The sequence below is a fragment of the Microcaecilia unicolor genome, chromosome 2 (assembly GCF_901765095.1).
Source record: "Microcaecilia unicolor chromosome 2, aMicUni1.1, whole genome shotgun sequence".
Taxonomy (NCBI): domain Eukaryota; kingdom Metazoa; phylum Chordata; class Amphibia; order Gymnophiona; family Siphonopidae; genus Microcaecilia; species Microcaecilia unicolor.
The window spans coordinates 350,062,222-350,086,263 of NC_044032.1; the positions used below are offsets into that span (position 1 = coordinate 350,062,222).

The 24,042-nt window shown below is 47.4% G+C and overlaps 1 protein-coding gene across 2 annotated transcripts in view; it reads left to right on the plus strand.

Annotated features, from left to right (window-relative positions):
- Window positions 1-24,042, plus strand: part of NCBP1 (nuclear cap binding protein subunit 1) — a 293,702-nt gene that overhangs the window by 127,332 nt on the left and 142,328 nt on the right. Inside the window, exons 1-2 of one of the 2 annotated variants that reach the window (XM_030194458.1) lie at window positions 19,646-19,649; window positions 22,582-22,692. In XM_030194458.1, coding sequence (XP_030050318.1) covers window positions 22,633-22,692 — 60 coding nt within the window. In that variant the 5' untranslated portion in view covers window positions 19,646-19,649; window positions 22,582-22,632. Of the gene's footprint in view, window positions 1-19,645; window positions 19,650-22,581; window positions 22,693-24,042 lie in introns of those variants that run through there. The other variant, XM_030194457.1, reaches the window with a different exon arrangement.

Sequence of the window (24,042 nt, forward strand, 5' to 3'; positions counted from 1 at the left end):
CGGCCGCCCCTGCATCGAGTGCATCGAGGCATCGGGCCTCTGCATCGGCGCCGAGACATCGGATAGCTGCATCGACGTCGGTGGTACCAGGACCTCGTCTGCTGATGTCGTCGGACGGTGGTGCATCGGGTGGAGTGCAGGTGAGGGCTGTCCATTCCCCTGCTGGTGGCGGTGAGCCCTCGGGTGGGTCTCCTCCTACCCTGAGGGCTCCTGCGGTACAGCCCCCCCGAGATCGACCTTCTTCAGTCTCGGCCCCGAGGAAGCGACGGATGGATTCGACGTCCTCCTCGTCGGTGCCGGGGAGCTCCGGTGACATGCTTCGGAAGAAATCGAAGAAGCACGACACCGGTCTCCTCCCCGTGTCGGCACCGAGAGCTCTGGGTTGCCGAGGGATTCGGCACCCAGCAGGCATCGGCACCGAGAGGACCGCTCACCCTCTGTTCAGGAGGTGTCGATGCGCTCCGCTCTGGACAGCCCGGAACAGCCTCCACGCCCGGAACAGGTTCTGACGTCGACGCCTGCATCGACCTCTCAGCCTTTCTCTGCAGCCACTCTAAACGAGAGCCTCCGGGCCGTTCTCCAGAGATTCTGGGAGAGCTGTTGCGCCCTACCCCTCCGGTACCGGCGGTGCTTGCGCCTCCGGTACCGTCGAGCGTGGCGCCGGCTGGCCCATCGCCCCAGGTTGACGTCCCCGACGTCGGTACCGCGTGCGGTGCCGACCGCGGCCACCTCCAGGAAGGCTCCCCGACTACGTCGGCGGAGGGAGCTTCGCCGATGCGGGCCAGGGAGTCTACCTCTCGACGCCCCCATCGTGGACGTGGCTCCACAGAGTCGAGCAGGGCGAGGTTGCAGACACAGGTCCGTGAACTTGTGTCTGACACCGAGGGTGAGGCCTCGTGGGAGGAAGAGGAAGATCCCAGATATTTCTCTGACGAGGAGTCTGAGGGTCTTCCGTCTGATCCCACTCCCTCTCCTGAGAGACAGCTTTCTCCTCCCGAGAGTCTGTCTTTTGCCTCCTTTGTCCGGGAGATGTCTACGGCCATCCCCTTCCCGGTGGTTGTGGAGGACGAGCCCAGGGCTGAAATGTTTGAGCTCCTGGACTATCCTTCTCCACCTAAGGAAGCGTCCACTGTTCCCTTGCACCATGTCCTAAAGAAGACATTGCTTGCGAACTGGACAAAACCATTAACTAACCCCCACATCCCCAAGAAGATCGAGTCCCAGTACCGGATCCATGGGGACCCAGAGCTGATGCGCACGCAGTTGCCTCATGATTCTGGAGTTGTGGATCTGGCCCTAAAGAAGGCTAAGAGTTCTAGGGAACATGCTTCGGCGCCCCCGGGCAAAGACGCTAGAACCTTAGACTCCTTTGGGAGGAAGGCCTACCATTCCTCTATGCTCGTGTCCAAGATCCAGTCTTACCAGCTCTACACGAGCATCCACATGCGGAACAATGTGCGGCAGTTGGCGGGCTTGGTTGATGCTCTTCCCCCTGAGCAAGCCAAGCCTTTTCAGGGGGTGGTCAGGCAGCTGAAGGCGTGCAGAAAATTCCTGGCCAGAGGAGTTTATGACACTTTTGATGTTGCGTCCAGGGCCGCTGCTCAAGGTGTGGTGATGCGCAGGCTCTCATGGCTGCGTGCCGCCGACATGGAGAATAGACTCCAGCAGCGGATTGCGGACTCGCCTTGCCGTGCGGACAACATTTTTGGCGAAAAAGTCGAACAGGTGGTAGAGTCTCTCCACCAGCGGGACACCGCATTCGACAAGTTCGCCCGCCGGCAGCCTTCAGCTTCTACCTCTACAGGTAGACGATTTTTCGGGGGAAGGAAGACTGTTCCCTATACTTCTGGCAAGCGTAGGTACAATCCTCCTTCCCGACAGCCTGTGGCCCAGGCTAAGCCCCAGCGCGCTCGCTCTCGTCAGCAGCGTGCGCCTCAGCAAGGCCCCGCGGCTCCCCAGCAAAAGCAAGGGGCGAGCTTTTGACTGGCTCCAGCAGAGCATAGCCGACATCCAAGTGTCCGTGCCGGGCGACCTGCCAGTCGGGGGGAGGTTGAAAGCTTTTCACCAAAGGTGGCCTCTCATAACCTCCGATCAGTGGGTTCTGCAAATAGTCCGGCAGGGATACACCCTCAATTTGGCCTCAGAACCTCCAAATTGTCCACCGGGAGCTCAGTCTTACAGCTTCCAGCACAAGAAGGTACTTGCAGAGGAACTCTCCGCCCTTCTCAGCGCCAATGCGGTCGAGCCCGTGCCATCCGGGCAAGAAGGGCTGGGATTCTATTCCAGGTACTTCCTTGTGGAAAAGAAAACAGGGGGGATGCGTCCCATCCTAGACCTAAGGGCCCTGAACAAATATCTCGTAAAAGAAAAGTTCAGGATGCTTTCCCTGGGCACCCTTCTCCCCATGATTCAGCAAAACGATTGGCTATGCTCTCTGGACTTGAAGGATGCCTACACACACATCCCGATACTGCCAGCTCACAGACAGTATCTGCGATTTCAGCTGGGCACACGCCACTTCCAGTACTGTGTGCTACCCTTTGGGCTCGCCTCTGCGCCCAGGGTGTTCACAAAGTGCCTAGCTGTGGTAGCAGCGGCGCTTCGCAGGCTGGGGGTGCACGTGTTCCCATATCTCGACGATTGGCTGGTGAAGAACACATCCGAGGCAGGAGCCCTGCAGTCCATGCAGATGACTATTCGCCTCCTGGAGCTACTGGGGTTTGTGATAAATTACCCAAAGTCCCATCTTCTCCCAGTGCAGAAACTCGAATTCATCGGAGCCCTGCTGGATTCTCGGACGGCTCGCGCCTATCTCCCAGAGGCGAGAGCCAACAACTTGTTGTCCCTCGTCTCGCGGGTGCGAGCGTCCCAGCAGATCACAGCTCGGCAGATGTTGAGATTGTTGGGCCACATGGCCTCCACAGTTCATGTGACTCCCATGGCCCGCCTTCACATGAGATCTGCTCAATGGACCCTAGCCTCCCAGTGGTATCAGGCCGCTGGGGGTCTAGAGGACGTGATCCACCTGTCCACGAGTTTTCTCGAATCCCTGTATTGGTGGACGATTTGCTCCAATTTGACTCTGGGACGTCCCTTCCAAATTCCTCAGCCACAAAAAGTGCTGACCACGGATGCGTCTCTCCTGGGATGGGGAGCTCATGTCGATGGGCTTCACACCCAAGGAAGGTGGTCCCTCCAAGAAAGCGATCTACAGATCAATCTTCTGGAGTTGCGAGCGATCTGGAACGCTCTGAAGGCTTTCAGAGATCGGCTGTCCCACCAAATTATCCAAATTCAGACAGACAATCAGGTTGCCATGTACTATGTCAACAAGCAGGGGGGCACCGGATCTCGCCCCCTGTGTCAGGAAGCCGTCAGCATGTGGCTCTGGGCTCGCCGTCAAGGCATGGTGCTCCAAGCCACATATCTGGCAGGCGTAAACAACAGTCTGGCCGACAGGTTGAGCAGGATTATGCAACCTCACGAGTGGTCGCTCAATTCCCGTGTGGTGCGACAGATCTTCCAGGCGTGGGGCACCCCCCTGGTGGATCTCTTCGCATCTCAAGTGAACCACAAGGTCCCTCAGTTCTGTTCCAGGCTTCAGACCCACGGCAGACTGGCGTCGGATGCCTTCCTCCTGGATTGGGGGGAAGGCCTGCTGTATGCTTATCCTCCCATACCTCTGGTGGGGAAGACTTTGTTGAAACTCAAGCAAGACCGAGGCACCATGATTCTGATTGCTCCCTTTTGGCCGCGTCAGATCTGGTTCCCTCTTCTTCTGGAGTTATCCTCCGAAGAACCGTGGAGATTGGAGTGTTTTCCGACCCTCATCACGCAGGACGAAGGGGCTCTTCTGCATCCCAACCTCCAGTCCCTGGCTCTCACGGCCTGGATGTTGAGGGCGTAGACTTTGCCTCTTTGGGTCTGCCAGAGGGTGTCTCCCGCATCTTGCTTGCTTCCAGGAAAGACTCCACTAAGAGAAGTTACTTCTTTCATTGGAGGAGGTTTGCCGTCTGGTGTGACAGCAAGGCCCTAGATCCTCGCTCTTGTCCTACACAGACCCTGCTTGAATACCTTCTGCACTTGTCTGAGTCTGGTCTGAAGACCAACTCCGTAAGGGTTCACCTTAGTGCAATCAGTGCATACCATTACCAAGTGGAAGGTAAGCCGATCTCAGGACAGCCTTTAGTTGTTCGCTTCATGAGAGGTTTGCTTTTGTCAAAGCCCCCTGTCAAGCCTCCTACAGTGTCATGGGATCTCAATGTCGTTCTCACCCAGCTGATGAAACCTCCTTTCGAGCCACTGAATTCCTGCCATCCGAAGTACTTGACCTGGAAGGTCATTTTCTTGGTGGCGGTTACCTCGGCTCGTAGAGTCAGTGAGCTTCAGGCCCTGGTAGCCCAGGCCCCTTACACCAAATTTCATCACAACAGAGTAGTCCTCCGCACTCACCCTAAGTTTCTGCCAAAGGTCGTGTCGGAGTTCCATCTGAACCAGTCAATTGTCTTGCCAACATTCTTTCCCCGTCCTCATTCCTGCCCTGCTGAACGTCAGCTGCACACATTGGACTGCAAGAGAGCATTGGCCTTCTATCTGGAGCGGACACAGCCCCACAGACAGTCCGGCCAATTGTTTGTTTCTTTTGATCCCAACAAGAGGGGAGTGGCTGTAGGGAAACGCACCATATCCAATTGGCTAGCAGATTGCATTTCCTTCACTTACGCCCAGGCTGGGCTGGCTCTTGAGGGTCATGTCACGGCTCATAATGTTAGAGCCATGGCTGCGTCGGTAGCCCACTTGAAGTCAGCCACCATGGAGGAAATTTGCAAAGCTGCGACGTGGTCATCTGTCCACACATTCACATCTCATTACTGCCTGCAGCAGGATACCCGACGCGACAGTCGGTTCGGGCAGTCAGTTCTTCAGAACCTGTTTGGGCTTTAGGATCCAACTCCACCCCCCGAGGGCCCTGTTTGTTCTGTTCCAGGCTACACTCTCAGTTAGTTGGTAAATTTTTTAGGTCAATCTCAGTTATGTCCTCGCCGTTGCGAGGCCCAATTGACCAATGTTGTTGTTTTGAGTGAGCCTGGGGGCTAGGGATGCCCCATCAGTGAGAACAAGCAGCCTGCTTGTCCTCGGAGAAAGCGAATGCTACATACCTGTAGAAGGTATTCTCCGAGGACAGCAGGCTGATTGTTCTCACCAACCCGCCCGCCTCCCCTTTGGAGTTGTGTCTTCCCTTGAAGTGTATTGTCTTGCTACATACTGGACTGGCCGGCTCGAGCCGGTTTCGGGCGGGAAGACGGCCGCGCATGCGCGGTGCGCGCGGGCGCGCGAGGGCTAGCAAAGGACTTTGCTAGTGAAGTTTCCGATTGGAGGGGCTGCCGTGGACGTCACCCATCAGTGAGAACAATCAGCCTGCTGTCCTCGGAGAATACCTTCTACAGGTATGTAGCATTCGCTGTCTCAGCCCCTCCCTTGCCCTCCTGTCCCTCCCATCTCTCTCCCACTTCCCCAGTTTTTTCCGTATTCTCTAGATCTCTGTACTTAATCTCCTTCATCCTACCCCTCATCTATTTTCTCCTGTCTCTGTGACTCACTATCTCCAGTTCCTTTTGTTGCTCATCCCTTCCATGATCTCCAGTCTTTGTTTACCCTCTACCCAGACTCTCATGATTTTTTTTCTTTTCTCCCCTTCTCATCTTTTCAGATCTAGCACTTTCTCTCTTTCTCCCTCCCTCTTTCTTTCAAATACTTTTTACCCTGACAGTTGTAAATACCTTCTTTTAACCACTCTCTATCCTATGTCCACCTCAAATAGCCCACAGTCAGTTTAACACCAACTGATTCACCAAGTCCTCACTCAAGGTCCCTCCCATCAATCTTTTTCTCCTCACCACCCAACCAATCTATCCATCCTCTCCACATACCCAAATCCTTATGTTACCACCAATCCAGTCTCTGAGTTCCCACTCTTCCCAAACCCAGTATCTGAGCCCCTACTTTTGCCTAGCCAATATCAATTCATGCTCCTCACCACCCCCCCCCCCCCCCCCCCGCAAATTGAGTCCACAACCTCTCCTACTTTACTTCTTCCACCCCCAAGAGCTTTTAGACTTTTTGCCTCCTGTCCATCAACCCTGCCTTTTTGTCTGGGCCATTGTTTGAGTTGTCTGCTTCTCTTGCTGCGAATCTACTGATGTCGTATAGCTTAGGGTTTTTTTTGGCATTTAATATACCTCCTTTAAAACAAGAGTAAGCAATGAAGAAAGAGAAAAAAGAGCCAAAACTACAGTAACAGTTGGATGGGGAAATCAAGTAATCCAGAAAGTAAAGGAAGGGAGAGTAGAAGAAGCAGCATGTGCTGAAGGCTATCAGAGGTGAGTCCAGAGCTCGAAACCCTGGAAAGACCAGGGAGAAGAGGTGGGTCTTTAGATTAATGGTTGTATAGGAGGCTTCTGTTCGGAGAGCCAGAGGAAGGGCATTCCAAAGAGAAGGGGCCATATTAAAGAACTGAGTGACGAGTGGATTCAAGTGTGAGCAGTGGAGGAAGAGAAAAATGCTGGACTGTGACTGACCATAGGATGGTCTGAGGGAAGAACGATAGGAGGGTAAGCCAGTGTGAAGGACCTTATGAACCATGGTAAGTATCTTCTATTGTATGCGGAAGGCGATGAGAAGACAATGGAAGTGTGCCAGGAGAGGAGTTAAATGGTCATGGCAACAAGTATGACAGAAAAGATGGACAGCAGTGCTCTGAATGGACTGGAGATGTTTCAGAAAATGGTTAGGCAGTCTGTCAATCCTTAGTAAATAGTATTGCATTAATCAAGTCAAGTATTAACAAGTGAGTGTAGGAGTGTGGTGCAGGCTTTATTGTCCAAGTAACTATGTAGTGAGCGGATAGAGTGAAGGGATAGGAAGCAGGATTGGACAACCAAGGAGGTGAGCTTCAAAGGAGAGATGAGTTGAGGATAATGTCAAGATATTTAAATTAACAAATGTCAGAGGGGAATTACAGAATTGCTGTTGGTTGGGGAAAATGGATGACCAGTGATCCAGAGGGCAGCTGTCTTTGAGAGGTTCGGAAGAAGACGATTAAAGGTAGGCCAGACTGAAGAGAGGAGAAATCTGTGGCATAAGGAGTTTGAGAAGAGAACAGGAGGATATGATCCGCGTATCAGTAAAAGCTAATAGTAGAGGACTGGATCAAAGAGGCAAGAGGACTAAGAAAAATGTTGAAGCCTTGGAGCACCCCACATGAGAGAGGCTTATGGCTTGAATTAGTTGAAGGAATGGAGACAAAGTATGGTCAGACAGAAAGGAAGAGAACCAATTGTAAACTTTTGCAGAGATACCACATGAAGAGAGATAAGTAAGAAGAAGAGAATTACTTAAGCTAAATGCCATATGGTTCACTGAAAAGCATCAGTTTGAACAATGTGACATTCTGTTTCCAGATTGCTATGTGGTTCCTGTAGCTGCTGATCAAGGAACCTGTGGTGCTAGCATGAAAGAAAGATGCTTACACTATTGTGAGGAAACGTTTCTAGAAATTATGGGGTGAACATAAAGGTGGGCGATGCAAAGAGGGGCAGGAGGGGGGGGGGGGGGGGGGGGGGAAAGATTGAGGACACTCCAAAACAGATTCAAGGCCCTGATGGTCAAAAGTAAACGCAGCGCTAGAGACCATTAGTGCTGTACTAGGGCCTGCATTTACCTGCACAGAATGTTCAAAGGTGTCTAATGCGGGAAATGAGCGTGACAGGCACTAGTGCAGCTAGCATGTAAATGTAGCCAAGCTCATGTAAATGAAGTCATTTTGTATGCGTTTTCAGTGTTTAGAAAAGAGTGCCCAAAACAAAACTGCCTTACCGCTGCAATAAATGACATCATGTTAGAACAGACATTAGGGTGTTGGAAGAGAGGATTTCTCATGATTCTCATGCTTCTCATGATTTTTTTTCTGCAGTTTTGATTTCTTTTGGAAGCAGAAGAAAGCCCATGTAAGCCCTTAAGCGCTGATCATGAGAAACAGCAAACCCAAGTGAAGGCACACGTTGGCATCTGTTTCCTGTGTCTAAATATAAGCATCCAAGCTTCAAAAAAAAAAAAAATTAATTAAAAACGCTTATATTTAGGCTTCAGAAAAGACGCCAATGTGTGCTCCCACATTTGGGTTTCACCCAGGCGCATGCGCACAGGAGCCGAGCTTACCATTGAGCTCTTCTGCTCATGCGTTAGCAGTACTCCTGTGCCAAAGCACAGTCCTGCCAAACTCCCTAATGCTCAATGCTATGGGCGTGCCTATATTTGCATTTCATTAACTTTGAGCATTAGGGCATTCTGCGCGGTTTTGTGCAGTATTTTCATGGCATTATTCAGAACAATACCGGAGGTTTGAACATCGGGGCTTCAGAGACTAGATCCTGTTTGCTTGAGTATAGTGATGCCCTGCTTTCAGTACATCTTGTTTTCATGTCTCCCTGACAAACTAGTCCAGATGCTATCCTGCTGACAGATGGGTACAGAGAAGAGACTTCCTTGGTGGCACTCCTTTTGTAAGAGCTGATTCAGAACACTACTCCATCCTAGATTTCTAGAACTTGTGAAAAGGCTCGCCGCACATGATTGCCATGTCCTGCTGCCGCTGTCTTGAGGGACCACTTCTGCAAAGTCAGTCAGATGTCTGTTTTCCTACATCTTGTCAGACTTGTCACATTCTTTTTAAGTTTGCTTTGTTTTCATATTCCACTCTGCAGGCCTCACTGAGGCCTCGAGCTTCCAGTTGGGTAACTTTTCAACATTGAGCCATTTGATTTTGCTGCAGCTATTTTTCCAGGAGACATGTTCCAAAAGAAGGCCCAGAGCAACTTCAAAATGTGCACCCTCTGTAACAGGATCATGTCTGTAATGGATACTCATAATTGGTACTGCAACGCCAGGAGCTCAACCGTGATTTCTCTTTGTAAATTATTTTCACAGGTGTCCAAGAGAAGGATTTGAGGTTGATTCATCAGAGGAGTAAAATTCTGTGTAACCTCCCATTCCTTTTGTGGTTACTCCCTTGGACTTTAATGTGGTCCTTAGGTCCTTGGCTCTGCCGCTACCCCCTCCCCCAAACTGTTAAAGTGGATGTCACTATAGGACCAGATGCTCAGGGCTGTTCTGGTGGCCATCTGTTTGGCCAAATGTATTTTAAAGTTGCATGCTTTCTTCCAGGGAGTCTAATTTGGTTTCCTTGAAGGGAAAGGTATCTTTTGTCATCTGATGCCAGACTAATTTTTTTCCCCCTGAAAGCACTCTCTCCTTTTCATTTGAATCAGAACCTCCTCTTTCTGCCTTCCGCAAGACTAACAGAGTAGAAGGGGCAAGAGACTAGACATCCAGGATGTTAAAAGCGTTTTCCGAGGACAAGCAGGCTGCTTGTTCTCACGACTGGGTCAACGTCCACGGCGGCCCCCATCAACTGAATTTTTCAAAGCAAAAATATCTCAAAGCTTTGAGAGAACCTTCCTGCGCGCGGGGCGCTTGCATTGCGCATGCGTGGCCGTCTTCCCGCCCAATTTTCTTTCTTTCCGCGGTGAAGAGAAGCAGTGTTTTCTCATCTCTTTGGACCCCTCAGAAAACCTTTGGCCGTTTTTTTCCCGGAGTTTTTCTCTGGTTTATTTCTCTTTCCCTTCTCCTTCCCTTGTCTTTTTTTTAAAAAGTAAAAAAAAAAAAAAAATCCTTTTATTTCTTTAGTTTTTCCCTTTCAAAGTTTCCTTTCGTTTCTGCTGCGGCTTCCCTTTTTTAACATAGTAACATAGTAGATGATAGCAGAAAAAGACCTGCACGGTCCATCCAGTCTGCCCAACAAGATAAATTCACGTGTGCTACTTTTTGTATCTGCCATTGACAGGGCACAGACCGTAGAAGTCTGCCCCGCCTTCCACCAACGGCTCTGCCACTCAATCTCGGCTAAGCTTGTGCTCTCCCTTTTAGCACAATCGTGAATTTTGATCTCGCTGCCACTATTTTTCTGTCCATGTCATTGAGAATTCCCAGCGGCTTCAAGAAGAGTACTCGGTGCAACTGGACGATCTTGGGTACCGACCCCCACGCGTGGTGTCTTCAGTGCCTTGGGCTCGACCATTGCCCAGACGCATGTAAGTTGTGTCTTAGCTTGAAAAAGCGAACACAGGCGTCGAGACAAGCTCTTCGGGACTGACTTTTTGGAGCTTCGTCCGGTTCCTCGACGTCGACAGCGGTACCGAGGTCGTCGTCGTCGATATCGGCACCGGGGATGGCATCGACTTCAGGAGCGCAGGTAATGGCTGTCCGGAGACCACCAGACACTGGGAGCAGTGAGCCGTCGAGCGGGTCTCCACCTGTCTCAAAGTCCCCTGCTGTGCAGGCCCCTCGGGACCGACCCCTTTTGGACCCAACCCCGAGGAGACGTGTGGATTCCACGTCCACCTCGTCGGTACTGAGGAGTATTGATGACGTGCATCGAGTGAAGGCGAAGAAGCATCGTCATTGATCTCCTTCAAAGCACGGTACCTGGAGCTCCGGGGCGTTGAAGGATTCGGCACCCATGAAGCGTCGACGCCGGGAGGAACGCTTACCCTCCATACAAGAGGTGTCGGTGCGTCGGTCTTCGGGCAGCCCGGTACCGTCTCCTGAACCTCCACAGATTCTGACGCCAATTCCTACACTGACCCCACAGCCTTGCTTGACAGCGACTCTAGACGAGCGCATCCGAGCCATTCTTCCAGGTCTTCTGGAGGGGTTGCTGCGTTAGTCTACTGCGGTGCCAGGGGTGCTTGCGCCCTCGGTACCGTCGATAGAAGCGGCAGCTGGCTCTTTGCCTGTAGTGAGGTCCCTGACGCCGGTACCGCCTTCAGCATCGGCTGCCACCCAGGTCGACTCCCCGTCGACATCGCTGCAGGGAGCTTCATCGCCACCGGCATGGGAGTTGACTTCTCGGCATCGCCATAGAGGACATGGTTCCTCAGCGTCAAGACGGGCCCGGTTTCGGACTGCCGTTAAGGAACTCTTGTCCGATAACGATGAGGATGCCTTGTGGGATGAAGGCGAAGATCCCAGGTATTTCTCTTCCGAGGAGTCTTGTGTGTTCTTCCCTCTGATCTTACTCCATAAGTACATAAGTATTGCCATACTGGGAAAGACCAAAGGTCCATCGAGCCCAGCATCCTGTTTCCAACAGTGGCCAATCCAGGTCACAAATACCCGGCAAGATCCCATAAATGAAAATGTACAAAACATTTTATACTGCTTATCTCAGAAATAGTGGATTTTCCCCGTCCATTTAATAACGGTCTATGGACTTTTCCTTTAGGAAGCCGTCCAAACCGTTTTAAAACTCCGCTAAGCTAACCGCCTTTACCACATCTCTGGCAATAAATTCCAGAGTTTAATTACAAGTTGAGTGAAGAAAAAGTTTCTCAGATTCATATTAAATTTGCTAGATTGTAGCTTTATCGCATGCCCCCTAGTCCTAGTATTTTTGGAAACCATGAACAGACGCTTCACATCTACTCGTTCAACTCCACTCATTATTTTATAGATCTCTATCATATCTCCCCTGAGCCGCCTTTTCTCCAAGCTGAAGAGCCCTAGCCGCTTTAGCCTTTCCTCATAGGGAAGTCGTCCCATCCCCTTTATCATTTTCGTTGCCCTTCTCTGCACCTTTTCTAATTCCATTATATCTTTTTTGAGATGCAGCGACCAGAATTGAACACAATATTCGAGGTGTGGTTGCACCATGGAGTGATACAAAGGCATTATATCATCTTCATGTTTGTTTTCCATTCCTTTCCTAATAATACCTAACATTCTATTTGCTTTTGAAAAGGGACACATTTTCTGTTTAGCCAAAGAGATGCAGTGTATTTGTTTGAATAATTCGGATAACGTCTGCTGTGTTTGTGGTGAAGTGACTTTTGCATCACAAAAGCCGGAGTATAACAGCTATGGTTAAGAGAGCCTACCACCTTTATTTTGGCTGCAGAATTGGAGATCAGGATGAGAGCTGGGCTCTGCACATATGCTGCAACACTTGTGCAACTAATCTTTGTCAGTGATTGAACTGGAAAAGGAAATCTGCCTTCAGCATTGCCAATGATTTGGCGAGAGCCCACAGATCGTATCGGCAATTCTTACTTCTGCATAGTGCCTCCAGTTGGAAAAGATTTGGCCAAAGAAGAAAAAGTGGACTGTGTAGTATCCAGACATTCCATCAGTTATCACCTAGTACCACATGTTGGAGGAGGACTGTTGGACCCTGATGCACTATAATCATTCTCACTTGAGTCCATTGAGTAAGCGGATGAAACTTCTGGCCCTGAAGCATCAGTCACATAATCCAACTGACATCTTTTGATGTGTCCATAATGCTCTATGATGATGTACATTGATTGAATAGTTGACACTGAAGAGAGTGGATGACAGACCAAAACTAAGTCCATTGTTTCATAAGAGAGGTTACAGTGCGTTTCTTCTTCCCACGCTTTTTGTATTCCTACATCCTGTGAAGAGAGCTTGTTAATAATCTATATAATTGGGAAGCTATATGACCTTTTTGGAACAAAATTAAAATGTAGGTTGTAATAGATGGTTGCTGATATGTTAGACTCTTTAAAAGGTTACTATCAGTAATACTATGTTTCAACTGTAGCCATTTAAATATTTGAGAGTTTGCAATCGAGAATTGTGATTGAAGAGGTGGAAGGGTTTGATTAAATTCATTTCCAATACGTGTTGAAGACATAAAATGCCTTTCTAAAACCATTTCATTCAGAAATTTTTTTTTTTGTTAATTTTAATTTTTGGATGTCCCCATAAGACTTTCAGGTCAGGGCTTCTTTTACTAAACCGTGCTAGCGATTCCCACCCAGCAAAAGAGAGGAAACCCATAGGAATTGAATGGGCTTCCTCTTATTTGCTACGCCTGCAATTGCTGGTGCCACTTAGTAAAAGAAGCTCTCACTGAGGAGACACTAGCCACCTTATTTTCGAAAGAGAAAGACGCCCATATTTTGACCCAAATCGGGAGATGGGCGTCTTTCTCCTGTGGGCGCCCAAATCGGTATAATCGAAAGCCGATTTTTGGCGTCTTCAACTGCAATCTGTCGCGGAAACGGCCAAAGTTGACGGGGGCGTGGTGAAGGCAGGACTGGGGCATGTTTATCGGCCGAGGAGAGATGGCTGTCCTCGGCTGATAATCGGGGGGGAAAAAAAAAGGCATTTTTAGCGCGAATTTGGGTAACTTTTTTTTGGACCCCTTTTTTTCATGAACAAGTCCCCAAAAAGTGCCCTAAATGACCAGATGACCACCGGAGGGAATCGGGGATGACCACCCCTGACTCCCCCAGTGGTCACTAACCCCCTCCCACCCAAAAAAAACAACTTTAAAACCTTTTTTTTTCCAGCCTGTATGCCAGCCTCAAATGTCATACCCAGCTCCATCACAGCAGTATGCAGGTCCCTGGAGCAGTTGTTAGTGGGTGCAGTGGACTTCAGCCAGGTGGACCCAGGCCCATCCCCCCCCCCCCCCCCCCCCCCCCCCCCCCCCCCCCCCCCCCGATCTGCTATGGATTTACAGCCTGTCTCACTAACACAGACTACCCAATAATTACCGTGGATTCTTTTGGATTCGTAATGAGTAAATGAAATTTTTATACACAATGGTTAGCTGTATAAACAATCATGACATCACTGGTCTCTACATCTAAGCAATGCAAAGAGTTGTTTGACCAGGAAAGAAACAATAATTACATACATACAATCATCACTGATCTCCATCATCCAAGCTCTTGTCATCATCAGCTGAGGAGGGCCCGACAAATACACAGCGAAAGAGCTAGGAACTTTTTGGACCAGGAATAGATTTCTGCGCAGCCTGTACGTTGCTCACAGATGAACCCCACTGTGCTGTGACAAGCCCTCCCTTTTATTAGGTTCTGAGCCCATGTCCAGAGCTATGGGAAGTTACAGGAACGCCTCTAAGGGAAAATTACAGAATGTACATGTGGATGCAGTCACATGCTTCCGGCCCAAGCAAACAAACCACTGGCCAGGTGGCTCATTTCTTGAACGTCGAGCATATCCTGTCTCCCCCCTGCACAAACTGAATTGGTTAGAGACATGCCTTATCTTTCACATTCCAACTTATTTTTATATTCAGAAGGAAAGTTACTTTTGGTCAGAAAAACAAGATTTCAAAGGGTATTATCGGACAAAAGCAGGATAGAAAAGCAATCCTTTAAGATGACATTTAAACAATGAATGAAACAGAATTACTTCTAATCAACAACACAGACCCCAGGTGCAATGGTCGTATAAGACAGGGTTGAAAAGCAATCTTTTAAAATTCACTTCCATTACACCCCCTACCTGTTACACTTGTGCTGGTAAATGGGAGCCCTTCAAACCGCCCCCAAAACCCACTGTACCCACATCTAGGTGCCCCCCTTCAGCCATAAGTGCTATGGTAATGGTGTAGAGTTGTGGGGAGTGGGTTTTGGGGGGGGGGGATTTGGGGGGCTTAGCACCCAAGGGAAGGGAGCAAAGGACTTCAGAGGTAGTTAACTTTTTTTTTTAATTGTTACAAGTGCCCCCTAGGGTGCCTGGTTGGTGTCCTGGCATGTGAGGGGGACCAGTGCACTACGAATCCTGGCCCCTTCCATGACCCAATGCCTTGGATTTGTTGGTTTTTGAGCTGGGCGCCTTCGGTTTCCATTATCACTGAAAAACGAAACTGCCCAGCTCAACTCCGCACAAATCCGATGCATTTGGCTGGCACAAACCGTATTATCGAAAAAAAGATGGATGCCCATTTTTTTCCTAAAATACAGTTTGTCCCGCCCCTTCACGTACCCGTTCTCGGAGATAGACTCCCATGGAGATGGGCCTTTGCATTCGATTATGCCCCTCCACGATATAATCCATAGAATTATCTAGTTGTAAAAGAAGTTGTTAAGAAGCTGCTAGGATGGGATTAGATTTTAATTTGTCTGGAATAAAATGTGTAAGTATATAGGAATAAGAAATGGCTTAAGAAATTCTTTTCCCAAATTAAGCCACATAGGCGTATAAGACATTGCTTCTCTCTTCCAGTAGCACAGTTGCTGTGTAACAAAGAATTTATGGTATAGATAAAAATCTGGTAATGCTACTCCTGAGAAGTCCTTTGTTTTGTTTTTAAAAAAATGTTTTTAACGAATTTTGGGTGTTTTTGAAACCCATAAAAATTGAGTGAGCATACTGTTTATAAAATAGAACTGGGAAATAATACAGGTAGCATTCTTAAAACAAAATTAATCTTGGCCATAAGCATCATCTTGATTGTTTCTAAATGACCGCACCATGATAAATGAAGAGTATTTTTTTTTTTTAGTAGCTATTGTGTCGTCTAAATCGGGACTTAAATCTAATCCTTTTTAATTCTTTGGATGACCAAATTAAACCAGCAGAGGAAGCAATATCAGGAGTGGGATTACCTCATTTTTTTTGTTTGGGTATTTATTTTGTAACCTGAAAATTTAGCGACGGATTCTACTAAGGGAAGAAAACATAGTATTGATTTTTTTTTTCTGGATTGGAAAAAAACCAGTATGACGTCGGCATATGCTACAGATTTAACTTCAAATAAGTTTAATTTGATACCTGAAATATTGGGATCTTGTCTTATAGCTAATAAAGAGGCTCAAGTGCTAAGTTAAAGAGTAGTAGAGATAATGGTCAGCCCTGACCTGTACCTCTAGTCAGAACGATATATTTGGATAAGGAGTTATTTGCATGAATTTGATCTTGGGGTTGTGTATATAAAATTTAACTTTATTGATGTAAGAGTCCAGCGCACCAACCCATTTTAATACTGTGAAAAGGAAATTCCATTTCACCCTTTCAAAAGCCTACTCTGCATCTACAGACATTGCTATGACAGGATGCTGGATGGTTTTTGCCAAGATGGAAATTTGAAAGAATAAGCGAGAGTTATCGGTTGTGAGGCAATCAGGCACAAAGCCAACTTGATTAGGATGGTTAACACCCTATATTTTGAATCTGTTGGAAAGAGTTTTGGCAAAGATTTTATAATCCAACTTAAGAAGTGATATTGGTCTATAATTAGAGATAAAAACTGGATCTTTGTTGGGATTTTGGAAGAATAGTTATGACCGCTTCTGTTAAATTATTAATGTTAATAGGTTGCCATCTGGACCTGGGGCTTTCCTAATTTTGAGAGACTCAATAACTTCTAATATTTCTTTATTGTTTATCGGGGCTTGTAATATTTTAATTTCCTGTTTATTCCATGAAGGGATTGATAATTTTTCCAAGTATAAGTTCAATTCTTCTATTTTATAGTCTGATTCTGGTGTATATAAATTTGAATAAAATTCAAAGAATGCTTCCATATCATCATGCTGATCAATCCATAGACTGGTGGGTTGTGTCCATCTACCAGCAGGTGGAGATAGAGAGCAATCCTTTTGCCTCCCTATATGTGGTCATGTGCTGCCGGAAACTCCCCAGTATGTTCTCTATCTCAGCAGGTGGTGGTCACACACAGCAGCAGCTCTGGCTAGGCCTCCAAGCCTAATTTTTAGGTTTTGTTGAGTGCCTGGGGTTGAGGGCTCTTCTTGAGCAAGTGCAAACCTGGTGGCGCCAGGTCCCTCCTTTTCTCCCCCCTCCTGCTGGCTCCGTTAAAAAAAAAAAAAAAAAATTTTGAACGTCCTTAAAGGCGTTTATTTCGACGTTTATTTAAACGTTTATTGCAGCTACTCACTGGGACACCAGGTCGTTACAGCTCGGAGCGGAAAGCAGGTAATTTTTACCTTTTTATAGCGGGCAGGGGGTTCCCCGATTGATCTCCACGTGGCATATGGCGTCGGAGGGCGAGGGCGCAAAGAGTCGCTCCCCGGATCGCTTAGGCGCTTCTAGAGGGGATGCGGGGGTCTTAAAGTCTGATTCGCCCTTGTTGGGTGACAGTTTCGTGACCGATGAGTGTCCCGGTCCTTCCTCCGGCGTGGCGGTTTTTCCCGCCATAAATGCCCATCCCCCGCTGCTCGCCTCCGCCATCTTGGCCGGCCACGCGGCTCGGACGGCTTCTTCGTGGGCCGCCCTTGAGGGAGACATTAATGCCATGGACGCCCTTAATTTGGGCGACGGCACCAAAGCGGCTAAAGTTAAGCGCCGTTTTTCCCGCGCGGCTCCTTCGCGGAGTGTCGCGCCGGACGCCATTTTGGATGCGCAGCATGTCTCTCCCCCACTCTTGCGAGCGCCGGTTGAGGGTGCGTCTAGGGCTGTAGCCCAGGCTGCGGAAGTGCACAGTCTGGGGGGTTTCTCCCCCGAGTTTGTTTTGCTGCTGCATCAGGCCTTCCTTATGCAAAACGCTGCCCCTGCTCCCTCGTTTGGTAAAGAGGTTGAGGTCCCCGGAGGTAAACGCCCTCGGGTTGATTCCCAGGCCTTGGAGGACCTTGTCTCCTCCGATGTAGATGAGGGCAGCGTATCTGAGTTCTCCCAACGGTCCTTTGCGGATTCCTTGGAGGAGACGGATCCCCGCTCGGTTGGAGCGGATGACCCCTCTGCAGCGCGGCTTTTTAGCTCAGAGGATTTGCCCAACCTGTTAGTGCAGGCCATGGGCATTTTGAAGATTTCCTCTCCGGAGGACGTCTCTCCCTCAGCCCCTGTTGGCTCTGCCATTATGCTGGGGACGAAACGCCCGCCTAGAACCTTCCACGTGCATGATGCCATGCACACCTTAATTTCGGCTCAATGGGAGTTCATCCCGGTACTGGCATTGAAGCCAGTACGGGTCCTGTTGGACAATGCTACTGCTGTGGCCTATGTCAACCGCCAGGGAGGTACCAAGAGCGCCCCTCTAGCCAAGGAGGCCATGAATCTATGCCAGTGGGCGGAAGCAAACCTGGAACAGCTGTCAGCGGCCCACATTGCCGGAGTCATGAATGTTAAGGCGGACTTTCTCAGTCGCCATACCTTGGAGCCCGGAGAGTGGCAGCTATCTGCTCAGGCGTTCTTGGACATCACGAAGCGCTGGGGCCAGCCGAGCCTAGATCTGATGGCGTCATCGGCCAATTGGAAACATATATCCTCCCATTTCTGGACAGATTGCCTTTCAGATTAGGCAGAACTGAGCATTTTCCACATGTGTTTTTTTTTCCCAACCTCCAAGTCGATACCTTGTTCTTTCAAAGAAAACCTGCTTTGCTTTCATCTCAGCATAATGTACCTTATCCACATATAGTGCTCTTCAACCTTTCTAATTCTGTTTGTAATTTGAAGAGGAATCCATTGTTATCCTTTCTTCTAAGGCCCAAATCTCCCTGCATAAGCCTTCTGTTTTGACTGTCACTCTTCATTTGGGCACCCCATATAGTTAACCACCCTCTAATGTTCAGTTGAAATCCATCGCACCCACCCCACCCGCTGCTTAACTACATTCTCATCAAGCAGTATTGTATTGTTTAGTCTCCAGAATTCAGTCCCCATGTCTTGTGTGAACCTCTATCAGGGAATGGTCTGACAAAGAAAAGATGCCCATCTTCACATTAGCTACCTTAAATGCAATCCCCCTGATATTCAGCCAGCAGTGGCCAGCATTTTTTATTTTTTAAACTCTTACTGTCACTGGCTGAATTATCCACCAATATTCAGTTTCTGGGCCGTGTCCGGGCACTGGCATTGAATATTGGGGGCTAAATGTGGGCGGGCAGGTTGCCTGAGCTTATGTGGGCCCTGCCGATATCAGCCAGGGCCGAGAGTTATGCAGGCCTCGGCCGAATATCAACCGGGACCCGCATAACAAGCCCTCACCTCCCCTCAAATCCCTTTACAAAGACTACCGCAATGATCTCCCTCCCACCTATCCCAGAAGACCCAACCCCGCCCCCCCCCCCCCCCCCCTGGCACTATAGGTAGGCCCTCTCCCATATATAGGTCCTACCTTATGTCTGTGGGGACTGTTGGGGGTAGGAGCAAAGGCATTGTCTCCTGCCCCTTGTGGCTGCTAGAAGAAAATGGCTGCTGTCACCTCCTCCCGCACAGACGAAAGCATGGAACAACCGGTACCAAAGAATCAGAGCCAAATATACAATCCAGCGTATTCCATGCAAAAAGCAAAAATAGGTCACACAATTTTTTTAATGGTTTGTAAAAATTAACATATTGCTAACCATGCTTACCTAGCAAGGCGGGAGGCCTTGGATCTTATAGCCTCACACCTCCTGGGACCAATACCCTCAAAACCACTAACACCCTGCAACACTCATCCCACCCACCCCACTCGCGGTTCCCCTTATCACCCCCCCACCCCCACTCATCACACCCCCTGCACCTGCAATCCCCCTCATCACACCTATCAAACCCTAATAATTATAGAGATGTGTACCAGAGTCCAAAGTCATGACACTAAAACACCAATAAGCATTAGAACTGTAATCTATTCGAGATAATGCTCCTAATCTTCTGATTAAGAGATTGGATATAATTACTCCAAATAACCAAAAAACACTTTGTGTGTTTGCCAGTAAGATTTGCCACCTTAGCCTCCCGTATTATAGAAGTATGTAATTGATTCCACTACTGCCAATAAGAGGGACTTTCGGATTGTACCCATTGTTGAAGTATGCATTTTTTACCCACCAAAGCCACCTTGCGTATAAATAATTTATGACCCTTGCCCCGTATCCCTAAATCCCCTGCACATTCAAGACCAGAACTTCAAAAGAAACTTGAATTCTGGAACCCAAAAGATGGTTTAAATAACCAACAATTCCCCCACCCCAAGAAAAAACAGATTTTAGTACAAGCCCAGAAGGCATGAAACAATGTACCCTCAGCCTCCCCACATTTTTCACAAACTGGTGAATCTACTATTTTGGCTTTAAATGCTCGTAATTATGAAAAATAAGCCCTGTGAATTATCTGAAATTAGCATTCTCAATAATTAGCATTATGGGCCAGTAAGGGAATCCCTTTAAAAAATTAAGTAGTCCCAAAGGATGGTCTACTTCTTAAGCCCAAGCCTGCTGCAAATAATCATAATTCTTCGAAATATCCAGAGTCTGAAAATACTTTATGCGATCTAGATATGGTCAGCCTACTATCAGTGTCCACTGGAAAAAATTCCCACAATTGGACACCAATCAGAATCTTTAGATTAGTTAAACCGAGAGATCATATGTAGTGTGCAAGTTAACAGTAAGCAAATTGGGCACCTCCTACAATCTTTCAGTTGAGGGGAAGGTCTGTATATGGCTTCAATGACCCATCTGCCTATAAAACATGATCTACAAGGAAATACCCTACTCTCTCCCATTGAACAAAAATGACTCTAGCCAACTCAGGGGCAAGAGATACATTACCCAAAATCGGCATCTGAGAAGTACATTCTGGATGACCACCCCACACTTTCACTAAATCTTTCCAAATTTCTTTTAAAAGTTTTAATAAACAGCTTTGTTTCAAAATCCCAGGCATCAATTTACGTAAGACAGGTATTAAATAATTAAGATGCCAAGGTGCAAATTGCAATCCATTAAGCACTGAACAAGAGCTATCTTAAGAACCCATTAACCAGGCCTTCAAATGATGGGCCCAGACAATCTTGGTTGTACTTCCTCAAATCTGGTAAACCTAGACGTGCCTGCTCTCTTAATTCTTCCCCCCCCCCCCCCCCCACTGCATCAAGAGTTCCCCTTGCCACTCCTCAACCCCCTCATTTCTTCTCAATAGTTATAGTAATCCCTTATTTAAGCACTATACTCCAGTGCTCTACATTATCATCATCATGGCAATTCAGACAGACAAACAGTTCAGCAAGGAGTCTGTCCTCAGCATTGTACTGGATCTGTCAGGGGGCCCAATTTTTTTTATTTTTGCGAGTCCTCTTGCAGCCATTTCCCTATGCATGCGACCTGCTGCTGTTTTAAAGATTCTTTCTTTTGGGGGGGGGGGGGTGGAGGGTAGATTTATTATGTATTAGATTCTTTTTATACTGCCTTTCTGTGCTACAATCAAAGCGGTTTGTCCCTAGTGGGCTCACAATCTAAGTGTTGTGCCTGGAGCAGTGAAGGGTTAAGTGACTTGCACAGGGTCACAAGGAGCTGCAGTGGGAATCAAGCCTGGTTCCCTAGGTTCACAGCTTATTGCACTAGGCTACTCCTCTAGTACCTTCTTATCTGCTGCACTCGGATTTATGTTGTGGGCCTTGTAAGATTTCTGTCTGACAGTAAAATGTAATCCATTCAAGTATGTCCATCCATATCTAATATCCTACTATGATCTCCACACTATCTTTCAGCTCCCTTCTTTTTTTTTATAAGGTGAATTGTGCCAGACTTGATGTTAGTGATCTCCCATACAAAAGTTCCAAGGGATGTGATCTTTGCCATGACCCTCTCTTTGTGAAATTGTGATAGTATATCACAGTATCTCAAGGTTTTTGGTACACTTGATCTATTTTTATTTCCTGTCCCTCTATTGGCTTACCCACTGTCTCCAGAATTACCAGTGAGATTCTCTTTACCACATCTTGACATTCTCTAATGTTCCTCTAAATCTTAAGTTGTGCTGCAAAGATGTGTTCTCCAAGTCTTCTTTCTTTTCCTTCAAATTAGTCCCCTTTATTCCGAGCTAGCCACTTGCTGCTCAAAACCCATCTACTCCGCCACACACATCTCCACCTCTCCCATCCATCTACCTATTTCATTTATATCGCTGTGACATCCTGTCCATAATTTCCTCTTGAGCTGTTTTAAATTGCATTTTAAATCCTCGAAACCACTCCCATATCTGTACTTGTATGTCCCTCTCCTTGACCCTTTTGTGTTGATTCTGTTCCATGAGCCACTTTTCCTACTTGCCATTCACTGCACCACTACCTTCTGGACCCTCCTGCATGAGGCTTGATTCTCTGTGGGCAGCCCATCTCCCTTGTAAGCATATACTTTGAGGTCCACCACTTTCCTCCTCATGGTCATATTTACTTGAACGTTGAGTACACAAAACATTGTTCTGTGAGGTTTTTTTCTTCAAGACTTAGGTTACTTGCTTGTTTTTTGCTAGGGCATGGAAGTGCTCCAAGGCTAGGCAGCCTTATTGAATGGTGATATCACTTCCTCTTTGAACTAAGGTTTTGAGAGATTTCCTGGCTACCCCATCTTTTTTTATAGAGGAGTGATATCTGTGAAGTATTCTGTCTCCATCTACTGACAGGATAGCATATAACTGCATGTCTGGACTGGTCTGGCAGGATTCAAGGAAAAGAAATTAATTGGTAAGATTAATGTTCTTTTTAGTTGGAAAAAATAAGAGAGGAAAAATAAGGGATAGTTCTTGGTTACACATTGTAACCTTCAAGTATGCCATACTATGTAATTTGGTAAGGGACTGTATGTACCTTGCATATATATTGCATAGGGTGTGCAAAATAAAGGGGGAAAAGTCACTAACAGCTGTGGTTTTGTTTTTAAAATTGATATCCAGCTTGCTTCACTGCTAGCCCACATGGGTGAGGAGCTTGATCCTTATACTGATGATTGCTCTCTTTTTCAGGTAATCTTTGCAGAGCTATTTCAGCTTCCCGTGCCTCCACATATTGATGTCATGTATACAACGCTTCTAATTGAGCTCTGTAAACTTCAGCCTGGATCTCTACCACAAGTTGTATCTTTTTAGATATATTTCTTAGTGTGTGTATTAGTTTTTGTATCAGCCCATACATTGTTTTGCTATGCTTCAGTAGTTTTGCAATAGTTTTAGAGAAGTTGGAAACCAAAATGTGATCATGTTCAGAAAGTCTAAAATGATTATGTACTTGTTTATATTTTAGATATTTAAAGTAGTGTGTGTGTATTTATAATCTGTTGATGTCATAATGCTTGCCACTCCCACTAAGTCAGGAACCATTCATAATGTTGCACAGTATAAGATGACTTTAGAGTCAAAAATAGTGAAAAGATGATAAAATATGGCCACCTTGATATACTGTAAGTGTACGCATCTTCGTTTAAAAAAAAATTGGGGGGGGGGGGGGGGGGTTCAGCACAAACATTATAAAACTAGTGGAAACATGCCCATTTCCTCAACAATGAATCGGGCCCTAGGAAGGCTGTCATGTAAGCTTCTTTTTTCTCTCTCACATTCATGTCCAGTGATTCTTCCCTCCCCTCCATGTCCAGCGATTCTCCTCTTCCCTGCCCTCCCATCAGTGTCCCGCGATTCTCTCCTCTACTGTCCTCTTATCCCATCCATGTCCATCAATTCTCCTCTGCCCTCCCCTCCCCTCGATTTGTACCTGAACGTTCTCTGGCTGACTGGCGCTGGCTTCCGTTCCATTCGTAACATCCCTCCTGACGTCAGCTCGCCTCCAGCGTTCCCTTCCCTCTCACTGTTCTGCCCTCTGACGTTATTACATTTTGTCGCAAGGGCGGGACACTTGAGGGGGAATGGAACGTTGGAGGCTAGCTGACGTCAGAAAATGTTACGATCCCAGGCAGCCAGACATGGAACGTTGGAGGTGCAAATTATTATATAGGATATTTGTTCTTTCAAGGTGAGCAGGGAGAATTTTTTTTTTCGCTGACAATGAATCATCTTTTTATATATAGAGTGGTACTTTAGAAAGGACATCTAAGGACAAATTATATCCATCTCGCATATATTTTAGAACAGGATATTCTAAAATACATGCGAGATGGATGTGTCTACTGGAAACATCCAGCATGAACATCCTTTTTTTTTTTACAAATTGAAACATCCAAATTATGAATGGGGGAAAACAAGAGACATGGACGTCCGTGTGGCCATTTTATAAGATGGATGCTCCTGTGCTGCCACACACATGTCCATGCAGAGCAGAGAGTAGCCTAATAGTTAGAACAGTGGACTGAGAATCAGGGGATCCTGGTTCAAATCCCACTTCAACAATTATGATTTGTTTTTAAATTGTGAGCCCTCTAGGGACAGAAAAATAACTACTGTACCTGAATGTACTTCACTTCAATAACCTTCAGG